Below are 23,562 nucleotides of genomic sequence, written 5' to 3'. Positions count from 1 at the left end.
TGTGATGCTTTGTGGGCAAATAGAATCTTTGTGTGGACAAATCAGGAAAAGGCACTGCCTTCTCTGGGCAGATTTAGTTCCACACTAGGGTGACTGCTTGCGAGGAAATACAGAATTAAAACTTCCTTAGATGGAGGCTTCTTGTTTTTGTAGAAAAAAATTGTTTCTTTGAATTTCATCTTGTTCTTCACCAGCTGGGTGAGCTTCTGAATGTTCTAACGCTCTGGGTTTGCTTTTAGGCCTTCAGGCAGTTTGATCGCATCTACGCAAGATAAACCCAATCAACAGGATGTTGTGTTTTTTGAGAAAAATGGACTTCTTCATGGACAGTTTACACTTCCTTTCTTCAAAGACGAGGTTAAGGTAGGTGGCTTAGTTCTTTCACCATCCAATTTAGAGGACTGTCCACAGCTATAGAGAAAGTTTCTATCTGATATGGGTGTGTAAACAGAAGCCCCGGAATAGATAATAACAAAAGCAGTGGCTACTTATGACTGAATTTTTTTTTTTGCGAAACAGAAGTTGTTTTTCATAAGGAGGTTTTGCAGAGGAAAAAATGGCATTCTTTCCTCACACTAGATAAAACACAGAAAAGAAATAGAAATGCTAGTTTTTCTTGTTTATTTTGACAAAAGGATAATTCTTCCAGTGATTAAGATACTTGTCATTTATAACATTTAATCCTTAAGAAGGTTGTGTACCATTTGGATCTTTGCGGATCAGAAACAAATCATGATTATTTTTAATTATGTAAAAAAATTTTAAATAAAGATTGAGAGAAGAGTTTAATGAACTCCCATCTACCTATTACTTACTTTCATCAGATATATACCAGCATTTTGCAAAATTATTGTCATCTATTCTTTACTCTCTGGCCTACATACATATATACACACAGACACACACTTTGTAAAAATTTCCTAGGATTTTAATTCTAGAAATCGTATTGTCAATATTCATTTCTCTAACAGTTAAGAACATTTTTCGTTATGTAACCACAATTCCATTATCACACCTTACAAAATTAGTAACAATTTCTTAATATTATCCAATACCTAGTTTGTAATCAAATTTCCCTGATTGTCTAAAAATATCACCTTGCATTTGGTTAAGTATTTAACTGGGTTTTTTAAAATGTCTTTTACATGTAATGACAGATTTGTTTAATAACTCCATAGGTTAATAATTTACAGCTAGGGGTCGACTCAAGTGTGGAATTATTTGACTTGGGAGAGTAGGAAATTTAGCTCCTATAAAGATTTTGAGATAAATATTTAGTTTAAGGCCAGTGACAGGTCTTTTTTCCCCTCCTAGGTTAATGGCCTTTTCTGGAATGCAGATTCCACTGTGCTTGCAGTTTGGCTGGAAGAACTTCAGAGGGAAGAAAATTCGTCTCTAAAAACCTATGGTAAGACAGCACCGATATCTCAGCCTTCGGCCCCATAGAGTGTAGTTGAAAGTAGTAGGCTGTGGAGTTTCCTTTGTCCCATCTACTTAGTCCTGTAATGGATCAAAGACAACTGAGCAGGGAGGTGGAGATGAGGGAGTGGTTATGGAGTTTTCATGGGATGATTTCATGTGATAAGCTTTTCATGGGATGATTTCAGTTATGCATCAGGCAGGGTTCCCTTGAGAAATAGAATCAGGATAGGGTGACTGGTTGGAAAATTAGTGAAGAGTTGATGTTGCAGTCTTGAGTCCAGAATCTGTGAGACAAGACAGGCCCACAGTCTGGAAACTCGGACAGGATTCTGTGTTCCAGTCTTGGGGCAAAATTCCTTTTTCTCTGGGAAGCCTCAGGTTTTGCCCTTAAGGTCATAAACTCTTTGGATGAGATCTGTCCACATTATGGAGGCTAATCTAGTCAGCTGATTTGAAAGTTTAATCACATCTGCAGAATACCTTCCCAGGAACATCTAGATCAAACAACTAGACACCATAGCCTAGCCAAGTTGACGTATCAGATAACCAAGTCATTAGTGCTTTTTCCTCATGGATGATATTACTGTAGCAAATCAGAATGCTAGCCAAAAGAATACTGTGGAAGTGAAAGAGAAATGAGATTAGATATAAGTAAAAATCTTCTATAGATTTTAAATTGTAAATCAAATTGTAAATATTATTTTCAGTATATATGTAATATGTGGAAACATTAGAAAATAAAGATGGGAAGAAAAAAGTTCTTCCATAATTCTATCACTCAATAAATTATTAAAATTTTCTTGTCTTCCTAGGTTTTATGTATAGCTATAATCTCATTTTTGTTAAATATGTAGGTATGATACCTACAGGTTTCTAGCTTGCTTTTACAATGTATCTCAAACTATTTCCATTTCAGATATGTGTATTATTTTAAATTGCTATATATTGCTTTATGCTACCGTTTATTAAATCCTGTTTTGTTCAGCATTTAAAGTTTTGTAATTTTTCACTGTCATCAATACCCGTATGCTGACCATTTTTTTCCATAAATCTTTTCATTTATTTTCTGCGTGGCTTTGAAAGTTTTTAATCAATAGAACTTTAGCGGAAATGTTATTTGGAAGTTCATTCATACACTCATTCACCACAATAGTTCTCGACCCTGACTGCACCTTTAGGGAAAAAAATGCTGTGCAGGCCTCATCTCAGAGTTGCTTTCAGTGTGTTATAGTGGAGACTATACATCGATATTTAATTTTATTAAAAAGAGCTTCCAGGTGATTTTTTTTTAAGGTGCGGCCAGAGTTGAGAACCACTGGTTGACCAGGTGTTAATGGCTGGCCCTGTGATTTGCTCACAGGGAAAGTGTTAGTGCAAGAAGAGCCACAATATCTGTCCTTACAGAACATGAGTGTGTGATCTAATTTAAAGCTTGGTGGAAGTATTTATAATAACCTGGTTCAAGAACTAGGTTGGATATGCTGTGATTGCTGAGTTAAGAGTTAGTGATCAGGGAGATGCTTAAAGAAAAAAAATTTCTTAATACAATTAAGACACTCATTTATGTATGGTGGTGGTGGTGGTTTAGTCACTAAGTCATGTCCAACTCTTGTGACCCTGTAGACTGTAGCCTGCCAGGCTCCTCTGTTCATGGGGTTCTCCAGGCAAGAATACTGGAGTGGGTTACCATTTCCTCCTCCAGGGGATCTTCCCGACCGAGGAATTGAACCCAGGTCTCCTGCATTGCAGGCAGATTCTTTACCGACTGAACTGTCATTTATGATAGCTATTCTCTGTTTAATAAAAGTTGGCTGTGACATGATTAGGTGTTTGTTTTTTTCCCCCCAGCTTTGTTGAGATCTAATTGACATGTAACTGGTACATTCAGGAGGTATAATATTATGATTTGATACATGCATATACAGTGAAATGTTTACCACAATAGGTTGATTAATTCAATCTTCACTTAATAGAATTATCATTTTTTGTTGTTGTTATGGTGAGGCCATATGAAATCTACTCTCATAGCAGCTTACAGTATTATTAACTGTAGTCACCACACTGTACATTAGATCCCTGGGACTTATAACTGAAGGTTTATACTCTTTGACCAGCTTCTTCCTGCCTCCTGCACCCTGCAGGTTTAGGTCTTGTTCTTTTAAGAGATGTTGAAAAGGGTAATTGCATATAATCTCCCATGGATTTAACTGCATGCGAAACAACTAGAAGAAAATAATAAACATCTTAAGCATAATGCAACATAGTGATACTAGTCTTGTGCTCTTGGGTTGGGTATTTTAATCTAATGGCCAAATTTTCTTCTAAGTCTTTATGGAAAAACAGCTCACTAAGGCCCTGTCCTGTTTTGGTAGCTTTCCATCCTAACGATCGTAAAGTGTGATGGTAGAGGCAAGAATGAACGTGTGTGCTTCTGGCCTTACTGATGCTTAACATTTTATCCTCATGAAAAGCTGTACTTTTCACAGTTTTTTTATGTTCACTTCTCTGGTCTTGTAATGTTTATTTTTATCTAGTTGACTCTGCCAAGTCTTGGTTGCGGCATGTGGGCTCTAGTTCTCTGATCAGGCGTCAAACTCAGGCTCCCTGCATTGGGAGCACAGAGTCTTAGCCACTGGGCCTCCAGGGAAGTCCTGCTTTAACAGTTATTGTTAATATTATTATCGTAACGAAGAGGCTGCGCAGAAAGGGTCATTTGAAAAAGAAGAGTGCATCCCCATCCCTCTCCAGCAAGTGGTGCGAAGTCTGGCCCCCTGCCCTCTGCCTCTGACGGCCTTCGTCTCGTTTTCCCCTGCAGTTCAGCTCTGGACTGTTGGAAACTATCACTGGTATCTCAAGCAAAGTCTGCCCTTCGACACCTGTGGGAAGAGCAAGATCGTGTCCCTGCTGTGGGACCCGGTCAGCCCGTACCGGCTGCACGTTCTCTGTCAAGGCTGGCACTACCTCTGCTATGACTGGCACTGGACAACTGACCGGAGCTCGGGAGATAATCTGAGTGACATGGCAAATGTGGCTGTTATTGATGGAAGTAAGGAGCTGAAGAGATGTGGTGGTTTGACTGGAACTGGGGGATTTTTGTTCAGTTGTTTATTCTGGTTGTTTGCTTTGTTTAAACTTGCGCTTTTGGTTTGGATTGAATGGGAACACCCTTCGGTGAGGCGTGTACTGCCCTGAGAACCATAGTCTCTCCTCTCGACCTGCCTCCCCCAACTCCCTGTTGCACTGCAGCCGTGACCTTTACATATTTACTTGTCGGGACTTTGAAGACATTGACATTTCTGACCCTGGGTCAAGAGGAAGACTGCAGTAAGCTTGTGGCATTGGCTATGTCAGCCTTGCTTTCGTGCCCTTGACCCTCACAGCACTCTGTTACGTTGCTTTGTTTTTTTGAGAAATGCTTGTTAATTATATACCTTTCCAGGATGTTCAGTTCAAGTCATGGATATCTACCTAGTTCAAGGATGGGTTTGGTGTTTTTTAATTAGGTTGAAGGTGTTTGTTTACTGAAGGGGAAGAAATGGGAAAGCCATAATCCCCTGAATAGACAGTTCATTTATTGCTGATGACATAAAGGAAAGCTTGCTTCTAAGATTGTGATGTGAGTTGGTGTGCTGATTTATGTTCTATGTAGTAGTCACCATACTGGTTTTGCAGTCATACGTTCTGTATAGAGGACTTAAGCAGATATGCCTTGTCACCAGATGCATGCACTGGGAAGTGCTTTAAGGATTTTGGTTTAGTCTGGCTTGTTTGCAGGCCTAGGGTTAAAGCTAGAACCCTGACCTGCTTGCCCTAGTCCCTGGCACCTGACTCTCCAGACCCAGAGATGGGACTGCTCGAGGCCTGGAGGTAGCCAGGCCTATCATCAAGGTCTGATAATAGCCAGATACCGACAGCCCAGATACTTGCTTTTCTCCCCTCCAGTGTATTTAAACTAATTCATTACGAAAACACCAACCGTTAACTTTCAAAAATGGCCTTGTTTTGCATTTTGAGCATGCATGCGTCTAACCCTCTTTCTCTCTCTCCCAGACCGGGTCCTGGTGACGGTCTTCCGGCAGAGTGTGGTTCCGCCTCCGATGTGCACATACCGGCTGCAGCTCCCGCACTCTGTGAATCAGGTCATGTTCTCGGCACGCCCTGAAAAGAGTAACGACCTCGCTGTCCTAGACGCCAGCAACCAGATTTCTGTTTATAAATGTGGTATGTTCAGAAACTGTTATCAGGATGTTCTGAATCACATCCCTCCTACACAGAAGCAGATTATAGTTTGGTGTTGCCTTCACTCTAGGGCATCCAAAAATGTTGAAGTTTATAATTAATATCATTATTATTGTGCTGTTTGATTGACCTGTAGGGTTTGGGGGGCAGGGATTCAGTCCTACTCTGGCTAAGAACAGTTCTTTTGCCTTATTGAAGTTGAAGGGTTAGTTACTTAAGAATAGTACTCAGCTCTAGAAATAACACAGTGTCTCATCACATCCTTAACATGTTGGCAGTTTTCATGGCCACTGCACACGTTTCCAGTTGCTCACAGCTTTCCTAGGAGCTGTGTCAGAATGGGGTTTTCCAGTTATATAGACAAGGGAACAGAATGCCGGAGGGTTTGAAGTTTGCTTGAGCAAAAAGGGGCGGGAACCCCAACTTCGGTGTTTCAGTTTCTAGTCTAGTTGTCCTTCCACAGTCCACTGCTGTTTCTAGTTGGTTTCCTGATGTGCTGGAAAAACCTGGGATTTGTGAATTCTATGGTTGTGTCCTGAGATATACTGGCGCATGGCTGTGGTAACCTTGTTTTCAAATAAGTTTTGAATTCTCAGCCTGAAAGGTGCAGAAATTTAAGAAAGAGTTTGAGATGTGGTTATTTTCTAGATTATTTGTGAAGTGGATTACCTTCTAGAACCCCATTAACATGTAGGACCTCATGTTGTTAATATCAGGAAAAATGTTTGTAGTTTACTATGACAATATTTGCTTTATTTTTCCCTAGGTGATAGTCCAAGCATAGACTGTACGGTGAAACTGGGAGCTGTGGGTGGAAATGGATTTAAAATTTCCCTTAGAACGCCTCATCTGGACAAAAGATACAAGTAGGTTGTTGTTAGTTATCTTGGCCCCCTGGAAACAGGAGCAGCCAGCCTCTGTCCTAAACTCAGCCAACTTTAACTGTCTTATCCTGTGCCTGTTGCTCAATGGAACAAGAAATAGATACAACACGTGGGCCCTAGTTTTTCATCTTGGGGAAGTCAGTTATCTGAATGTCATGTATGCTGATGGGTGATGATGGAGTGTAAGTCTTAAGCTGACTTAGAAACCATTCCCCCAACATCGCCTGGGGAGTTTTCTGCAGGGAAAATCCCACAGGAAAGATGGAGATGAAGATGATGGAGCAGAGTACATTTGCTTTCACAGATGAGGAGTCATACACTGTTAGCGTGTGGCTGACGTCACAGTGTCTACTCTGCTCATCCTACAGCAGAACTTTCGGTTGCTGTGTTTTGAGGCTCTTGGGTTGGAAATCAAGAGGCATGTTTCCGTTGAAACTATACTATAAACAGTTGGATATAGGAGTTATGAGTTCACTTCTGTGAAAATCCAGAATGTGATTCTATTCTATTTAATACGTCCATGTTCTTAACTACTGTACTACTTTGTCTCCCTAGGGAGCATTTATTCCTAAATCAATGGGGAATAATGCACAAATAACTGAATTTAATACTTACTATTTAATTCTTAAATATATGTGTTATATTTAATAAATGAATATGTTTCCAGCCTCTGTGGTTGGGGAACTGACTGTGTAATGCTTAGTAGTTTTTCAAAGAACGTGTACATGGATTTCATTTCACAGACGAAAGACATAGAGGACAGATTTAAGACAAACTCGAAAGTGCGAGGCAATTGAGAATATGGTTTCATTTTTTTAAATTGTGAGGAGGATAGCGCTAAGTCATTTAGAGAAGATTTCATGAAGGGCATGAATTACCTTTTAAAAATTTTTTTATTTACTTATTTTTAAACTTTTTATTTTGTACTGGGCTACGATTAACAATGTTGTGATAGTTTCAGGTGAACAGCCAAGGGACTCAGCCATACATATGCGTGTATTCGATGAATACTTATCTTGAACCTTGAAAAAGAGATGGGTTGAGGATTGCCAGAGAAGTATGGAGGCTTTCGGGTGTGGCGGGCAGAAGAGTGTCGTGAGAACCAGAGGCAGGGATGCTCCTGCGTGGGGCTGACTTGCGGTGGGGTGCCTGAGTCCAGGAAGAGCGGACCGAGGAGGAAGGTCAGGCTGGCAACCCAGCTTCTGCAGTGAGCACCCAGATCTGCTGCTTGAGCGGAATGGCAGGAAGTAGCCATCATGCGTTCCCGTGTGAAGTAGCAAAAACAAGGCCCTCCGCCAGTGTTTAAATGCTACAGGAGGAAGGCATTAGCGGCAGAGAAATCATCTCTTAAGCTAATTAGTCATTTTGCTGTGAGATGCTTAGGAAAAGATGCATTCAACTGAGACCTAAGTATCTACTGAATATCTGAATGCTGGTGAACGGCGACAGTAAAAACTGCTGGCGTTTATTCGCGTGGGGCCTAGTACAATCAGTTTTTCTTGTGTAATCAGTTTCTTGAAGTGCTTTCTTCAGATCTAAAAATCTCAGAGTGTAAGAAACTCAATTTTAAATAGCAGAAAAACATTCTTAAGCCAGGTAAGCATTATTATTTTTGGATTTTCTAGTATTGGGCATTACCTTAGGTTTTGTCCCTCCAAAGAATTAGGATTTGACTGTATAGAAAGCAGTGCATTCTCCATTTAGGAAAACTTCAGTGACGTGAAGATTTTATTCATGCTTGAAAATTCTTCAATATTTAAAACAGAATTCCGATTGAGGACAGTGAAGCTGAAGAAGTAAACCCATTGAAGTTCAGCCTGCTCGCCTGGGTTCAGGAAGACGTTTTCCTGGCCGTGAGCCACAGTCAGTCCGGCCCCCAGTCTGCCATTCACCATCTGACTGTGGCCCCTTCTGAGACGGATGACAAGCAGGGACAGCTCAACATCAGGTATTACAATTCCCTGTATTCCGCGTGGTAATAAGCACATAGATACAGGCTTTTTTCTTTTGTGAGCATTGCAGTTTTTTGGGTTTTTTTTTTGCATTCAGAAAGCAGGGTTGAGGGGTGATTGCTTCTTTTTGTACACACACTTATCAAGAGCATTAAGTCTTATTTTTAGCTCTGTCAAAATATAGACTAAAATGCATCAGAAAATGGTAAAAAATAACACAAACGCCAGTAGACGAGGCAAAATGTTTTTAAGGTGTATTAAAACTTTTAATTCAACTTATACTTACATTCTAGAAAGTAATTAGCAGCCTAGGAGAATTAGCAACTCATCAATTATAAGATCTCTACATTTGCACTTCATTTTGATGATATTATTGTTCAGTGACTCACTTATGTCTGACTCTTTGCGACCCCATGGACTGCAGCATGCCCTTCCCTGTCCTTCACCATCTCTCGGAGCTTGCTCAAACTCATGTCCATCGAGTTGGTGATTCGATCCAACCATCTCATCCTCTGTCGTCCCTTTCTCCTCCCACCTTCAATCTTTCCCAGCATCAGGGTCTTTTCCAGTGACTCAGCTCTTTTGCATCAGGTAGCCAAAGTATTGGAGCTTCAGCATGAGTCCTTCTAATGAATATTCAGGGTTAAAGTTATTTTGCTGTAGTGACTTCCAGCCTCCTCTTCTGTAATTTTCTTTGGCACTTGATTGCGTGTACTACTAGAAAGTCTCCTCTATTTTTGTTTGCTAAAATTTCACAGCTCCCTGACCCTCAGTTTCATTTTGATTCCTCACTGCATCTTTGTCACCTAACAGGTCTCATTAATGAATGCTGTCTTCTGTATTGCAAGCCCTATTGTGCAGCAGAATTGTCTGGGAAGCTCTGAGAAATCCTCAGGTTTTCAGTGTCAAAACTCAGCACCTTACGCATACACTGATAATAATCCCTAGATTCACATGTAATTAAAGGTTCACTGATTAGCTTTAAATCCTGAAAACCGTTGTTGCAAAATTAGGAACCTTTCTTTATTGTACTCATGAAGCATACTCCAGCGCGTTATTACCTTTTAATCTTTGAATGATGATGCTTCGTATTTTTTAAAAAATTTTGTGAATATGTCTAGATGCAGAATATGTTCTAGCTACGTACAGACTTAACAAGGGCTCCCTTCAGAAAACGGAGCAATTGACATTAGAAATGCCTAAATTATGCATATATCTACTACAGAAAATTTGAAATTTTATCATTATCCTGTGAAAGTTAAATGCCATTATCGCATTTGCTGTAAAGCGAGTGAGAAGTCATTTAAAATATATTTCTGCTGCTTTGACTTCTGTTTCTCAAAAAAGACTATTTCATTCATATAAAATATTAATGTGTTTGATAAAGTCCCACGATCAGCTTATAGCTCTTCATAGGCTTTGTAAGAGGTACTCTTAAGTGCTTTTCCCTGTGTTAACTCACTTATTTTTCACAGCATGTCTCTGACATGTACTGTTGATCATTTTACAGCTGAGGCACAGAGCAGTTGAAGTAACTTACTGAGATAATGGCGGTGGAGCCAGGATCCAGGCCCAGCAGTGCACCTCCAGAGTCCATTCCCTTGACTTCTTCACAGATAATTTATCCTCTCCAAATTTGTGGCTTTTTTGTAGATTGGTTAAAAACTCTGAATGTATGTTAGCATTGGCACCACTTGCTTTTATCGCTACTTCCACTTCCTTTCAGACATGTCTATTTTTGGTTCATTGACTCAGAAAAAAGTATAATAGCATTAACAGTTTCCCTTCTTTCCATTAATAGGGCCCACAGATTTCTAGGGATAAGTACAGTAGCCATAGTGATACTGAACAGGCTCACTTTCCTACAGATGGACTGCTTTATTTAACACAGTTTGTATTGGGTTGGCCAAAAAGCTCATTCAGGTTTTGGGCAGAATGGTATCGAACAACCTGAATGAACTTTTTGGCCAACCCAATATTGGCAGATAAATATTGACACCATATTGTCTACTGAAAGCAGCAAATTGTGATTCACAATAAGTTGCATAAGTTGCTGCCAGAATAGGACTGATGACCTCACAGTGTAGACACCTGGCTTACCGACGTTGTGGAAAATACTCTCATGTTGACAGGTAATTGCATTACCTGGGCTTGAGCTTGCAGTAGTTTATCTGGTAGTGTGTATATAAACATACATGTGTTAGTATGTATATAAACATGTTTATTACGTCTATGTTGTATTGAATGAGGCAGTGCAGCACCAGAGGGAAATTGCTTCTTTTTCTGTTTTGCAAAATCAATGAGTTGTCAGTACTTTTGAGAAGAATGGTCTATTCATGTTTTCTTCATCTCCTTTTTTTTTTTTTTTTCACTCTTCTCAGTTCATCTGTGACAGTGGACGGGGTAATAATCAGTCTATGTTGCAACCCCAAGACCAAGTCAGTAGCCCTGCAGGTGGCTGGTGGCCAGATATTTAAGTACCTTTGGGGTGAGTATCAGAATGTTGGGAAAGCATGTTTATGGCTTATATACATATGTAAATCTTGAGAACGTATACTTGTGAGTGTCTTACCAGTGCCACATTGATTATTAGGTCTTTTAACTACCCTAGAAAACCTTATCTGTAGGGTGGAATCAGCAGATATGTTCTGCCTATATTTTCTCTCGCAACGAACTGGATTATTCTCATGAGTTTCCAAAACACATTTGGAAAATGATTTAAATTGCGTGTTAAGTGTTCTGGCAAGCATTGATGTGAGAGTTTTTTTACAAAGAGCAGATCAGCTTTTGTTAAACCTCATCTTCCAAACCTGCAGAGTCACCTTCTCTGGCTGTTGAACCGTGGAAGAACCCTGGGGGGCTCCCTGTTCGGTTTCCTTATCCGTGCACGCAGACTGAATTGGCCATGGTTGGAGGAGAGGTGAGTGAACACGAGGCAGAAGAATTTACCTCGTAGAGCAGTGGCCCAGGAGCTGACAGCATTAACTAGAAAGAGCGTGTGCTTTGAAAGTGGACCTGCTGCTGCTAAGTCGCTTCAGTCGTGTCTGACTCTGTGCGACCCCATAGACGGCAGCCCACCAGGCTCCCCTGTCCCTGGGATTCTCCAGGCAAGAACACTGGAGTGGGTTGCCATTTCCTTCTCTAGTACATGCAAGTGAAAAGTGAAAGTGAAGTCGCTCAGTCGTGTCCGACTCTTAGCGACCCCATGGACTGCGGCCCACCAGGCTCCTCTGTCCATGGGATTTGCCAGGCAAGAGTGCTGGAGTGGGGTGTCATTGCCTTCTCCGAAAGTGGACCTGAGTATCCACTAAATCTCAAGGCAACAATGAGAAGTACTCACTCTCCTGAACCTCAGCTTCTCAGTTTACAAAGTAGGTTTAAGAGGTTGCCTCGCATGTGTCAATAGCACTTAGTTGATTCCTTTCCTTGGAGGTATAAATTCGAAAATAGAAAAAATGCAGTTGGCAGACTTATCCCCAGTTGTATAGAACATTCAAAACAGAACATGTACAGAACTAACAAAGTTAGTCTTATAAGTAACTTTTGGGGACAACAGAAATATAATCTTGAAATGGGTATTGAGTAAGTTATTATTCATCAAATATTGGAATTGCCTATAATTGTGGAGGAGGTAGGATGCAGTGGTTACAGAACAAAACTGCTGACCAGTTCCTGCCCTTCCGGAAGTTTTAATCTATCAGTATGGGTATGGCCATCCCCTCTGATTGGAGAGTGAAGTCAGTGAGCAGGGTGTAGAGGTCGAGCACCAAGCGGATTGATGGAGGCTGAGAGGACGGCCGCTGTGAGGATGCAGAGGCCAGCTTCTGGTGGGCTGGGAAGGTCTCTAGGAGGTGGTGGGATATGTGCTGAGATGTGAAGAGAAAGAAAGCTCCATCTCTGAGAAAGGGAGGAAGAACTGTGCATATTGTAAATAAACTTAGAGCTCAGCTTATTCAAGGAACCTAATGGAAGCAGTGGCTAGACACAGAGGAGTATGCATTTGCTCACTTAACAAAGACTGAGACGTTGATGATATTTATCAGGGAGTAATGTGATGTGCTTCACGGTTGGAACGGTTATCCTGGCTGCCCAATGGGAATATGTTGAAAGGGATGAGAGTGGAAGTGACTGTTGGAGTGGAGGCAGTGAGGGGTGAAAGGTGATATGTTTAAGATGTGTAGGACATAGAAAAGTCGAGGCTTCTGATGGATTGGATGGCATCATAGGCCACTTTGCCCTGGACCAACCACATCTTAGGCATCTTGAGTCCCGATTACAGGAACTTACATGTGAAATCGTAGGACAGTAGAACCATATAACAGAAAAAATTTGGTTTCACTAGTTTGGTTAGTTGCTAAGTTGAGTTTGACTCTCTTGAGAACCAATAGACTGTAGCCCACCAGGCTCCTCTGTCCATGGGAGTTCCCAGGCTAGAATATTGGAGTGGGTTGCCATTTCCTTCTCCAGGGGATCTTCCCAACCCGGGGATCAAACCCATGTGTCCTATATTGCAGGAGGATTCTTGACCACTGAGTTACCACGGAAGCTCCAGTTTGGTTAGAATTGTTGGTAATTTCATATTTTATTTTTTTGCAGGAATGTATCCTTGGTCTGACTGACAGATGTCGCTTTTTCATCAATGACACTGAGGTAGCATGGCTTGTTTTGATGCTGGATCTTTTTCCATCTTGATTCCAAGTAATATAACTAACTCTCCCCCTTGCCTGCCCGACCTATTGTAGGTTGCATCAAATATCACATCATTTGCTGTATATGATGAGTTTTTATTGGTGACGACTCATTCTCATACTTGCCAGTGCTTTTGCCTGAGAGATGCTTCATTGAAAAGTAAGTTTTCAGTGTAGAAGATAGAAGATAGTCTCTCTTCTAATATCATTTGTCCTTTGAAGTCTCCTGGACTTTTATGTTTGTCATGTACTTTGGCTTTTTATTCTGGAGTCCTAGACTGGAGAAAACGTCAAGTTCATTTACTTAGCCTCTTATCTCAATATCTCAGTTAAATCACTCCACTCCAGTTATCAAAGAGTGGGAGGTCCTTCCTTAAAGCAGCATACCCTGAGATAAAAAAATTTTCAGGAAGTTTCTTAACATAACTCATATTTACTTTGAATTACTGTGTAGATGGCAAGCTGGCGATACCCTCAGTCTTCTTTGTGGCCACCCTCCATTGTACATCTGAAGGACTCTGTCTTGGGGTTTGTAGGAAATCGGCTGCAGTTTTTCCTCGATTCCTCGCACCCCCTCCCCTATGTGTGTGTGTGTGCGTGCACACAGTTCTGTTACTAAGAAAGAAGTAGGCCACTTGTTTTCTTGCTTCTAACTCGGAAATGGACTCTTTGACTGGTGTGATTGTAGTGTACCCGTAAAGCTAAGACAGAGAGAAACTGCCCAGTCCTCCCACTGGCTTCCATGTCAGCTGAGAAGTTGTTTGTGCATCATGCATGAGGGCTCTGTAAGAGAGGGCAAGATCCTGGGATGAACTTGTTTATCCGAAAGGCTGATGGTCTTAAGGCTGAGTGACAGAGCAATCCAGCTTCGTTATTAATCACTTCCTTCTCCTTCGGATACCGTGCTGTTTCAGCTGCAGTTAATGGAAAGTAGCTTGTCGTGACAGGAATTCTCAAGGCTTGGTCTGTGGTGTCTTTAGCATTGCAGGCAGGTCTGAGCAGCAGCCACGTGCCTAACGGCGAGTCTCTGCGGAAGGTGGAGAGGGGTTCACGCATCGTCACTGTTGTGCCTCAAGACACAAAGCTTATATTACAGGTACATTGATTTTTCAGACTGTGTTTCTGATTGTCATTTGGCAATAAATACCAGACAGTTCTGGCGGATTATGTTTTATCATTTGTATTAATTTATTATAAGCCTTTCCTTGCTAAATTCTCTATTAGCTTTATACAAAGTAGTGTTAAAACAGGCTCTTCCCAGTAAGGCTAAAAGGGAAACTTCTTAAAAGTCAAAGTAAATTTTGAGCACAACTAGATTTTGCCAAAAGTATGCTCATTTTACAGTGCTGTGTTAATTCTTGAAGAAGAGTTAGGTAAAGTTGTATATCCTGGGTATTTAAATTTTTTCTGTTTAATAAAACCTGTTATTGATTTGATTTATTTATTTTAAGATGCCAAGGGGAAACTTAGAAGTTGTTCATCATCGAGCCCTGGTTTTAGCTCAGATTCGAAAGTGGTTGGACAAGTAAGTACCGTGTATATGATTAGTTAGCTTATTGTTATGACTTATGTGTGAAGGCAGCAAGTGTTCTATTAAGATTTTTTAAAACTTAAAAAGTATTTATTTCATTACAGATATCTTCAATCAGATCCTCATAGGCTTTCTTCTTTTGCCAGTTAGATTCTTAAATTGTATGGTGTAGAAGACATTCCTAGCAGAAGGAATGATGAGGCTTATGGTATGAAACAGCTTCTTAGCCCAAGGGGATCCATATGGGCTTTAGATGGCCTGTGAACCCAGGGCAATTTTACGCTATCCTGTATCTGTGTATTTATCTGGGCAGAAAGTCCAAGGCTTTCAGCAAACTTATAAAAAGACCTATGACCCCAAAATACGTGAGCCACTGTTGTGAAGGAAATGATCCATTGTTTGCATCTTTGAATTTGGGGGAAAGTTTATATTGGAAAGATAGATGTTTACTAACATTTTGTTAAAAAAGAAGGTAGCCCTGAGTTCCATAAAGATATTCTTGTGTGAGTGTGTGGGGATCAAGTCCTCAGATGGCCTTGATGGCTAAGTCGTCACACCATTTAGGAAGGTAAATGAACCAAGTGCCTGATTTTTTTTCATTCCATGATTTCAGAGCAGAAATCCAGTAGTAGTTGGGCTGTAGTCTTAATTTTAGCTGGTTTATATCCTTATGAAAATGTGCTGAGTCCAAGAAGCTGAGTTTTTGTGAAATGTCCCTTCTCTCCATTTTCTGTCTTTCTCCAGACTTATGTTTAAAGAAGCATTTGAATGCATGAGAAAACTGAGAATTAATCTCAATCTGATTCATGATCACAACCCTAAGGTAACATTCTAAATCTGATATTTATCATAGTGTACTTTAGGCTTGAATTAATATGATCTGAACTAAGATGTTTTGTTCTTTTTTTTATTCTTTTTTTGGGTAGGTGTTTCTTGAAAATGTGGAAACCTTCATAAGACAGATAGACTCTGTGAATCATATTAATTTATTTTTCACAGAATTGAAGTAAGTATTTTGAATAATCATGAATATCATATCCATAATTTTCTCTTTTCTGATTAAGGAAATCAAACAGATAAACAGAGGAGAAAATTTACTTTCAGTGTAGTTTTTTAAATCTCTAACTCTTAGATGCCACATGTACTGGATTTTTACTCTTTTCCCTTCTTTTTAAAACTGAGACTTTGAAACATGTCCTGAAAATTATTCTTTGTCATTACTTTTAGGTATACATATAAAAACTATTAATTGAAATGCTTCTTTTCTGCAATGACTTTTATTTAAGTTTTTAAATGAAAAATTTTGAACATGTAAGGAAGTTGAGAGAGTTGTCCAGCGAGCATCCTGTACCATCACCTAGATTCTACAGTTCATATTTTCCTGTATTTGCTTTATCACTATCTACCATCTGTCCATCCACCATTCATCTTTATTTTAAACAAATTTCAAGGTAATTGTAGACATAAATCCACTTTGCCTGTGTAACGTTAACTAGAGTACATTCTTTGTGTACAGGGTCCCACCCCCTCCATGTCAGATTTATCTGTAGCGAAATGCACAGATTATAAGTGTACCGTTCACTGAGTTTTGACAAATGTATGCTTCCATGCCGTCCTGGCCCCTATCAAGATAGCGAACATTTCCTTCTCAGAAAGTTCCTCCAGATCCCTTCCCATTTATTCTTTCCCCACCCTTTTGGCAACTGCTTTTTTGAGTTCTTCACTGAAGATCAATTTTGCCTGTTTAGGAACTTCATAGAAATGAATTGTATACCTAGTATTGACTTTCTGTGTAAATAAAGCTGCTCTCATTCAGCATGTTATCTGGGGATTCATCCCGTGCTTTCACATGTATCACTAGTTTATTCTTTTTAATTGCTCAGTAGTGTGCCGTGAAAAAGAAAGAGAGTGAAAGTGTTAGTCACTCAATCGTGTCCAGCTCTTTGTGACCCCATGGACTGTAGGGCACCAGGCCCCTCTCTCCATGGAATTCTCCAGGCAGCAGTACTAGAGTGGGCTGCCAATTCCCTTCTCCAGGGATCTTCCCGACCCAGGGATCGAACCTGAGTCTTGTGCATTGCAGGCGGACTCTTTACCACCCGAGCCGCCAGGGAAGCACAGTATGCCATAGTATAAACATGCTACAGCTCATTTCTTCATTCTGCTGTGAGTGGACACCTGTACTAGACCCAGTCTGGGGCTATATTAATGTAACAGCTATAAACATGACCATTTAAGTCTTCTGTGGATATGTTTCATTTCTCAGTTAGTTTCTCCACTTTTTACTATATATGACTATTTTTAGAATTAACTACCTTCCAAAAGCCATTTTTATTATTTTTTTATTTTATTTATTTTGTTATTTTATATTTATTATCTCATCAACACTCCAATATATGTGTTAGTAGTTTGATGGCTGGGACATATGTTTGGTTTGTGACCTTTTAATACACACTTAATCTTAGGGAAGAAGATGTTACAAAGACCATGTATCCTCCACCAGTTCCCAGCACTGTTCCACTGTCCAGCGATCCTGATGAGAAAAAAGTAGACCTTATCTGTGATGCTATGAGAGCAGCCATGGAGAACATAAACCCTCACAAGTACGTGTGCTGTCCTGAGTTGGCATCTTTTGAATAACAGAAGTGTGTAGTAGTTTCTCTTCAGCTTGTTCATCGCTCTTACTGTGCTGTCCTTCGCTTACACTGCAGGTACTGCCTGTCAATACTCACCTCTCATGTGAAGAAAACGACCCCAGAGCTGGAGATTGCACTGCAGAAGGTACACAAACTTCAAGGTAGAGACATGTTGACAGTCTGTGTGTATCGGGGCCCTGACTGACATCGGGTCTTCAGTCTTCGGGAGGTAGCCCTGACCAGGACCAGCACCACATCACCAATTCAGACTGTGGCCTTTTGGTCTCCACTTTAAAACCTGGGTCTGGTTTTTTTTGGTGCTACCCTACAAAGCATGTACCAAATCGTCAAAGGACTGTTTTCTGTCTAGTGTCCACTTCTGTCAGGAAAACGTGTTACTTTCTCTTTTTGGTTGTGCTGCTAGGTGTATGGGTTTTCTCCCCCAAATGATTTTGTTCTGTTGTTTCCTTACACACCGACAGGAAGTGCTCCACCAGTCCCTGACACTGTGAGTGCCGAAGAGGCCCTGAAGTATTTGCTGCTTCTGGTAGATGTTAATGAATTATATGACCATTCTCTTGGGACCTATGACTTTGATTTGGTCCTCATGGTAGCTGAGAAGTCACAGAAGGTATGTGGAGTTACTCCTTCGACATAGTTAGCATTTTTGTTGATGCGAACATGAGAGTGTGAAGCAGTGCTCCTGATGTGCAGAGTTTGGGCTGAAGTTAGAGCTGTGAGTGCAGGCCTCCAGGCAGATCTGCCAGTCCCCAGGGTCCATACTTAAGGGTCATCCTCTGTCACTGTTCTGGCTTATCAGAGTGTTTTGCTTGCTAGATTGAACAATTGAAATAAAGCCATTTGATTGTTTTCAAGCGTACAGGCAAAAATGAGAACAAATTCTGCTCCTACAAAGGAAATACAGCAGGTGATTTATATTCCAGTCCAGCTTTATCACGCAGCATCTTTTTCCAGTGGAAACTGGGAACCTGGAGAATAGAAGGGTTCAAGGCCTCTTTGTCTCACCTTGCCATGCTATGGTCCAAGAGTTTGAGCACCTCTGGTTTGCACATTTTTTATCTGCTTCTTTTTTTTTTTAACACCCTCAGTTTCAGCCCCTATCATTCCTTTCTTTGCTCTTGCCAGAATGACCTTCCCAAAGAGGAAAATTTGATCCCCATTCCTCTGCTTACAATCCTTTATGGGCTCCACCTTCCCCCAGGAAGAAGTTCAGAGGCTCCATGCTTAAAGTCTCCTCCGTGATCTGGTATTTGTGTATGTCTCAGTTCTCACCTCTTGACGTTACCCCCTTTTCTCTGCAGTGGATGCGAGGCAGTGCTTTTGTCTCCAAACTGCCACATACCTTTGCAGGTGGCATGACTTCTGTTTCCCCTGGGCCCATGCACTTCCAGCACTCTCATCCTCTCTGTTCACCTGGCTGATTCTCACTCATCTTGGTGGAAGGATGCCCAGGCGACATTTTTTCAGTCAACTGTTGCTGGTTCCTCCCTGCGCAGCATCCAGGGACTGAATGAGATGGCCATCCTATGTGCTTTTATGACACCCAGTGCCCACCAGATGTACCAGTCTATCTCCACTGCTAGGTTTTAAGTTTCCTGAGGATGAGGGAATCTTGTTTTCCTTATTAACCTATGAAACAATTGGTATTGTGAGATTAAGCTAAGAGTTAGTCATTATTATTCAGAGTGAAAACTAAGAACACCCATATGTTAAGGCATTTTTTCCAAGTGTGGTTTTATGTAGTTTGATTTTTTACATAATTAATATATTAATATACTACATATTTTGAAGAGGGCTTCTGTGATAGCTCAGATGGTATAAAGAGTCTGCCTGCAGTGCAGAAGACCTAGGTTCAGTTCCTGGGTCAGGAAGATCCCCTGGAGAAGGAAATAGCTACCCACTTCAGTATTCTTGCCTGGAGAATTTCTTGGACAGGGGAGCCTGGTGGGCTACAGTCCATGGGTTTGCAAAGAATTGGACATGACAGAGCAACTAACAATTTAGCTTTCACATATTTTGAAAATGCTGTAGCTTTGGATTTATTGCTACAATTACTATATATTTTTATTTTTAAAAGTAAATATTATCACAGGCACTAAAATTATCCTTTAAAAAAAATTTTTTTAGGATCCCAAAGAATATCTTCCATTTCTGAATACACTTAAGAAAATGGAAATGAATTATCAGCGGTTCACTATAGATAAACACTTGAAGCGATATGAAAAAGCCATTGGCCACCTAAGCAAATGTGGTAAGTATGAGTTAGTATATTTATTTCTGTTCAAATATTCTTTGGTAGGGTACAAATTGAAATCGAATGTTAGTTGAGACAGACTGATTTCAGTTTCCACACCTGAAAATGTTAATAACTGTGGCTGCAGACCTGATTTTTGTCAGTTTTTATAAACTGAGGGTACAGTGATGTCTGAGTGAACTCGGGGAACTGTCAGTTTTGAAAAGCTGAGGGTACAGCAGATGTCTCTGAGTGAACTCGGGGAGCCCCATAGCTCAGATCCTTTTGAGTCAAGTGATCACCTTTGAAATTCACTCCGTGTCTCAAAATCATAATTGGTTGATGCTTCATTCTTCTCATGGTGTATGCAAACACCCTGAGGAGACCCAGCTTGTCCGAGTGGCCATGGCTCCTGTGCCCTGAAAGACACAGTTCTCACTGGCAGTTGTATGAAGTAGAACCGGCACGATGCCGGATGGTCGTTTCACCCATGCCTGGCTGATGCTGGGACCTCGGCCTTCCGTATTCATGACTTTTTCCTGATGGCCGAGGCAGGATCGAGAAGAGTCGCCTGAGGTGCTTGCATTCAGGTCTGTGTTCCTTGGAGAATCAGGTTCATCTGGGCTAGGCTGGGACTCAGGCGTGTGTATATGGTTAATAAGCTCCCTAGATGATTCTTATTAAGAAGGTTGAGAAAACACTGGGCTGGGTGGTCATTTCTCAGGGGCCGCATAAAATTCCTTTTGAGCAGAACTCTGATCCCAATTAGTGCTTCTTAAATCTCAGAATCTGCAGTGGTGCGCATTAAAGTTCACATTCCTGCATTCCATTTCTCTGGATACTCTAATTATGCAGGTCTTAAAAAGCTCCCTTGTTGGTTTTATGTAAGGACCAGTGGTAGAGATGAAATCCATTATGCTTCTCCAGTCTTAAGCTTGTGTGTGTGTGAATCTTACTCCTGTAGGACCGGAGTACTTCCCAGAATGCTTAAACTTAATAAAAGATAAGAACTTGTATAACGAAGCTCTGAAGCTCTACCCACCGAACTCGCAGCAGTACAAGGTGTGTAACACGTGAAATGAACGAGTGCTCCTGATTTTGCTTTGTGCTTCATTTGGAAAGGGATGAGGATCCTGTGTCCCTGACACTTTCCTTGGTTTCAAAGTTAATCTTCAAACTAATTACTCTTATCTTAAACTTCTTATCTGAGAGAATGGCCCTCACCTGTTCCTCTTGGAAAGAGGTTGCCCAGGTCAGAAACCTAGGCATTGTCGCTGGATCCGCATCAGAAATGCTTTGGGGGCTTCCATCCTGCCCCCTCCAGCCCAACCTCACTGAGCATCCTGATGCATCTTTCCCATATAATTCTGCATAAAGTTTGGTTTACTTGTTTAAACAAACATCTGTTTAGCTTTACTCACATGCTAGATACTCCGCTTGTCAGCTACATGAATTCTCACAACAGCCTGATAGGTGTTGTGCACAGTTTTTAAATGAGGAAGCACTTTGCCCGAGAACCTGCGATGTGGAGCCCATGCCATCATCAGCAACATTTTCACTTTGTCCACAAATTGCACAGATCTTGCTGTGCGGCCACCTCTTGAGCATTGGCTTTCTCTGCCAGCCCTCTACCTCCCTGTCCTTTAGCCCTCCTTGTCCTTCTAAACTCTATTCTCCTCTGCCAGAAAACCATTCCTGGATGAGGTGCCAGACACTGAGCTCCCAGCACACCTCATTCTTGCCTTGGGGATGGCATTTATCAATCTGCTATGTACTGATTTTTTTCCCCCACCAGGCTGTGGGTTCCCTTAGGGGCAGGGACCCCATGTTATTTCCCTCTGTTTCCCTGCCTAATGCTGAGCTTGGGGAACAGAGAATTTGGCCAAAGGCCGCCTCTTTGCTCTCATGTTCATTATCTGTTCCTCTCCTGTGCACTCTCTGCTTCAGTCGTACTGGCCTTGTTATTCCGACCTGTGTGTTCCATACCCATTCCTGCCTGATCGCCACGGTGCCTTCTGTGCTCTTGGCACAGAATAGTCTCCCTTAACTCTCCACACGGCTTCTCCTCACAGCCCTCTGAAATAGAATTCCCATGACTCTGTCCCTTTACCACTGTCTGCCATTATATTGTTGACCATATCAGGTTTATTAAGTATGTTCTCATTCACCATCATAACAGTAGCTTGATCATGGTTCTCGTTAGTGTTTTTTTATGTCTGGTTGGCTGGTTTTTTTTTTTTTCCTTTGTTATATTTTTTGCATTGCTGTGTTACTCCCACTGCCCTGAATAGTACTCAGTAATTATTTGTTGGATGAACAAACAGCATATCCTCGGTAAGGTTTTGAATGAAAAAAAGATTGAATTCACTAGTCATCCACAGGGTTTTTCTAAGTAATTCCAAGGAATTTCAAGTAAAATGACCAAGACAGCCTTCCCTGGAGATTTAAAGAACAAGTTACCACCTCTCCTCACTGACCCTGTGTCTCCTCCTGTCCCAGGACATCAGCATTGCTTACGGGGAACACCTGCTGCAGGAGCACCTCCATGAGCCGGCAGGGCTCGTGTTCGCCCGCTGCGGTGCTCACGAGAAAGCTCTCAGCGCCTTTCTGGCCTGTGGCAGCTGGCAGCAAGCGCTCTGTGCAGCGGCCCAGCTTCACTTGACCGCAGAGCAGCTGGCTGGCCTGGGCAGGACTCTGGCAGGTAAACACGGTCGTTAAGGTTCTCCCAAACAAGAACTTCCCTAAGCGTTTGTGTTTCTTTGGTTTCGTTTGGAATTTTTGCAAATACCTGTAAGGCAGCCCACTTTGATGCCCCCAAAAAGGCACTGATAAAAATTAATTTGGAATGGCTTACTAGGTAGAGTAAAAGTTGAACTGCTACAGGAGTCCCCAGATACGACGGCATGATAAGGAAAGCAGCTCACGTCTCTGTCTCGCAGTTCTGGCAGGTCTTCCCACAGTGCAGGTCTGCCGTCTTTTCGGCAGTAGTTGAAGTTGGATTTTGTCCATATCTGTGTTCCAGTCCTCGGGGAAGGGAAAAGCTGGAGTCATAAGAGAACACTTTAACCTTTTTTTTAATACTTATTTATTTATTAATATTTTTAGTTATTTGGATGCTGCAGGTCTTAGTCGTGGCATGTGGGATCTAGTTCCCTGAACAGGGACCAGACCTGGCCCCCCTGCATCGGGAGTGCAGAGTCTTAGCCACAAGAGCACCAGGGAAGTCCCAGGAACACTGAACTTTAAGTTGGCAATGACTTGGCTAACCCTCCTTCTCCATCTCATTCACTGAAACTCACACCTTATACGGAGAAGGCAATGGCACCCCACTCCAGTACTCTTGCCTGGAAAATCCCATGGACAGAGGAGCCTGGTAGGCTGCAGTCCATGGGGTCGCTAATAGTTGGACATGACTGAGCGACTTCACTTTCACTTTTCACTTTCATGCATTGGAGAAGGAAATGGCAACCCACTCCAGTGTTCTTGCCTGGAGAATCCCAGGGACGGTGGAGCCTGGTGGGCTGCCGTCTATGGGGTCTCACAGAGTCGGACACCACTGAAGCGACTTAGCAGCAGTAGCAGCAGCACACCTTATAGGTACACTTGGTACAGTGTAGCTGGGTAGCCAGGTGCCCTATAAGAATGTAAAGATGAATTTTGGGATGGAGCCATTCAAATACAGACAGTAGATTGTTGGAAAACGAAAACATAATGGCGGTTTTCAGAAATGAGGCCAAATGTATAAGCAGTCCGAAAGCAGAGCCAGTTTAGCTGTTTCAGGGTGTGTAACCAGAGGCAAGGCTATTGCAGAGTCTGGTTTCTTAGAGTGGAGTGGCACCCAGAGCGCCCAGGAGAGACAGGTGGGGCGCTGGCCCTTTCGATCATGTTTGAAGTGAGTGGCTGGTATATTTTCCCCCTATTTTTCAAGAGTCTTGTAAATAGTTATGATTTCCCCC

At 41.6% G+C, this 23,562-nt stretch overlaps 1 protein-coding gene across 1 annotated transcript in view; it reads left to right on the top strand.

Moving 5' to 3' along the window:
* Positions 1–23,562, top strand: part of ELP1 (elongator acetyltransferase complex subunit 1) — a 62,945-nt gene that overhangs the window by 13,690 nt on the left and 25,693 nt on the right. The window contains exons 9-28 of the mRNA XM_003586430.6: positions 240–363; positions 1,315–1,408; positions 4,238–4,468; positions 5,473–5,643; positions 6,428–6,527; positions 8,311–8,493; positions 10,879–10,985; positions 11,314–11,417; positions 13,094–13,147; positions 13,240–13,345; positions 14,166–14,281; positions 14,637–14,710; positions 15,461–15,539; positions 15,643–15,722; positions 17,182–17,319; positions 17,428–17,513; positions 17,835–17,983; positions 19,501–19,624; positions 20,571–20,668; positions 22,106–22,307. Of these exons, the coding sequence (XP_003586478.3) occupies positions 240–363; positions 1,315–1,408; positions 4,238–4,468; positions 5,473–5,643; positions 6,428–6,527; positions 8,311–8,493; positions 10,879–10,985; positions 11,314–11,417; positions 13,094–13,147; positions 13,240–13,345; positions 14,166–14,281; positions 14,637–14,710; positions 15,461–15,539; positions 15,643–15,722; positions 17,182–17,319; positions 17,428–17,513; positions 17,835–17,983; positions 19,501–19,624; positions 20,571–20,668; positions 22,106–22,307 (2,420 nt within the window). The remainder of the gene's footprint in view (positions 1–239; positions 364–1,314; positions 1,409–4,237; positions 4,469–5,472; positions 5,644–6,427; positions 6,528–8,310; positions 8,494–10,878; positions 10,986–11,313; positions 11,418–13,093; positions 13,148–13,239; positions 13,346–14,165; positions 14,282–14,636; positions 14,711–15,460; positions 15,540–15,642; positions 15,723–17,181; positions 17,320–17,427; positions 17,514–17,834; positions 17,984–19,500; positions 19,625–20,570; positions 20,669–22,105; positions 22,308–23,562) is intronic.

Source organism: Bos taurus, chromosome 8, assembly GCF_002263795.3.
Source record: "Bos taurus isolate L1 Dominette 01449 registration number 42190680 breed Hereford chromosome 8, ARS-UCD2.0, whole genome shotgun sequence".
Lineage (NCBI taxonomy): Eukaryota > Metazoa > Chordata > Mammalia > Artiodactyla > Bovidae > Bos > Bos taurus.
This window is presented reverse-complemented; position numbering and strand designations above follow the sequence as displayed.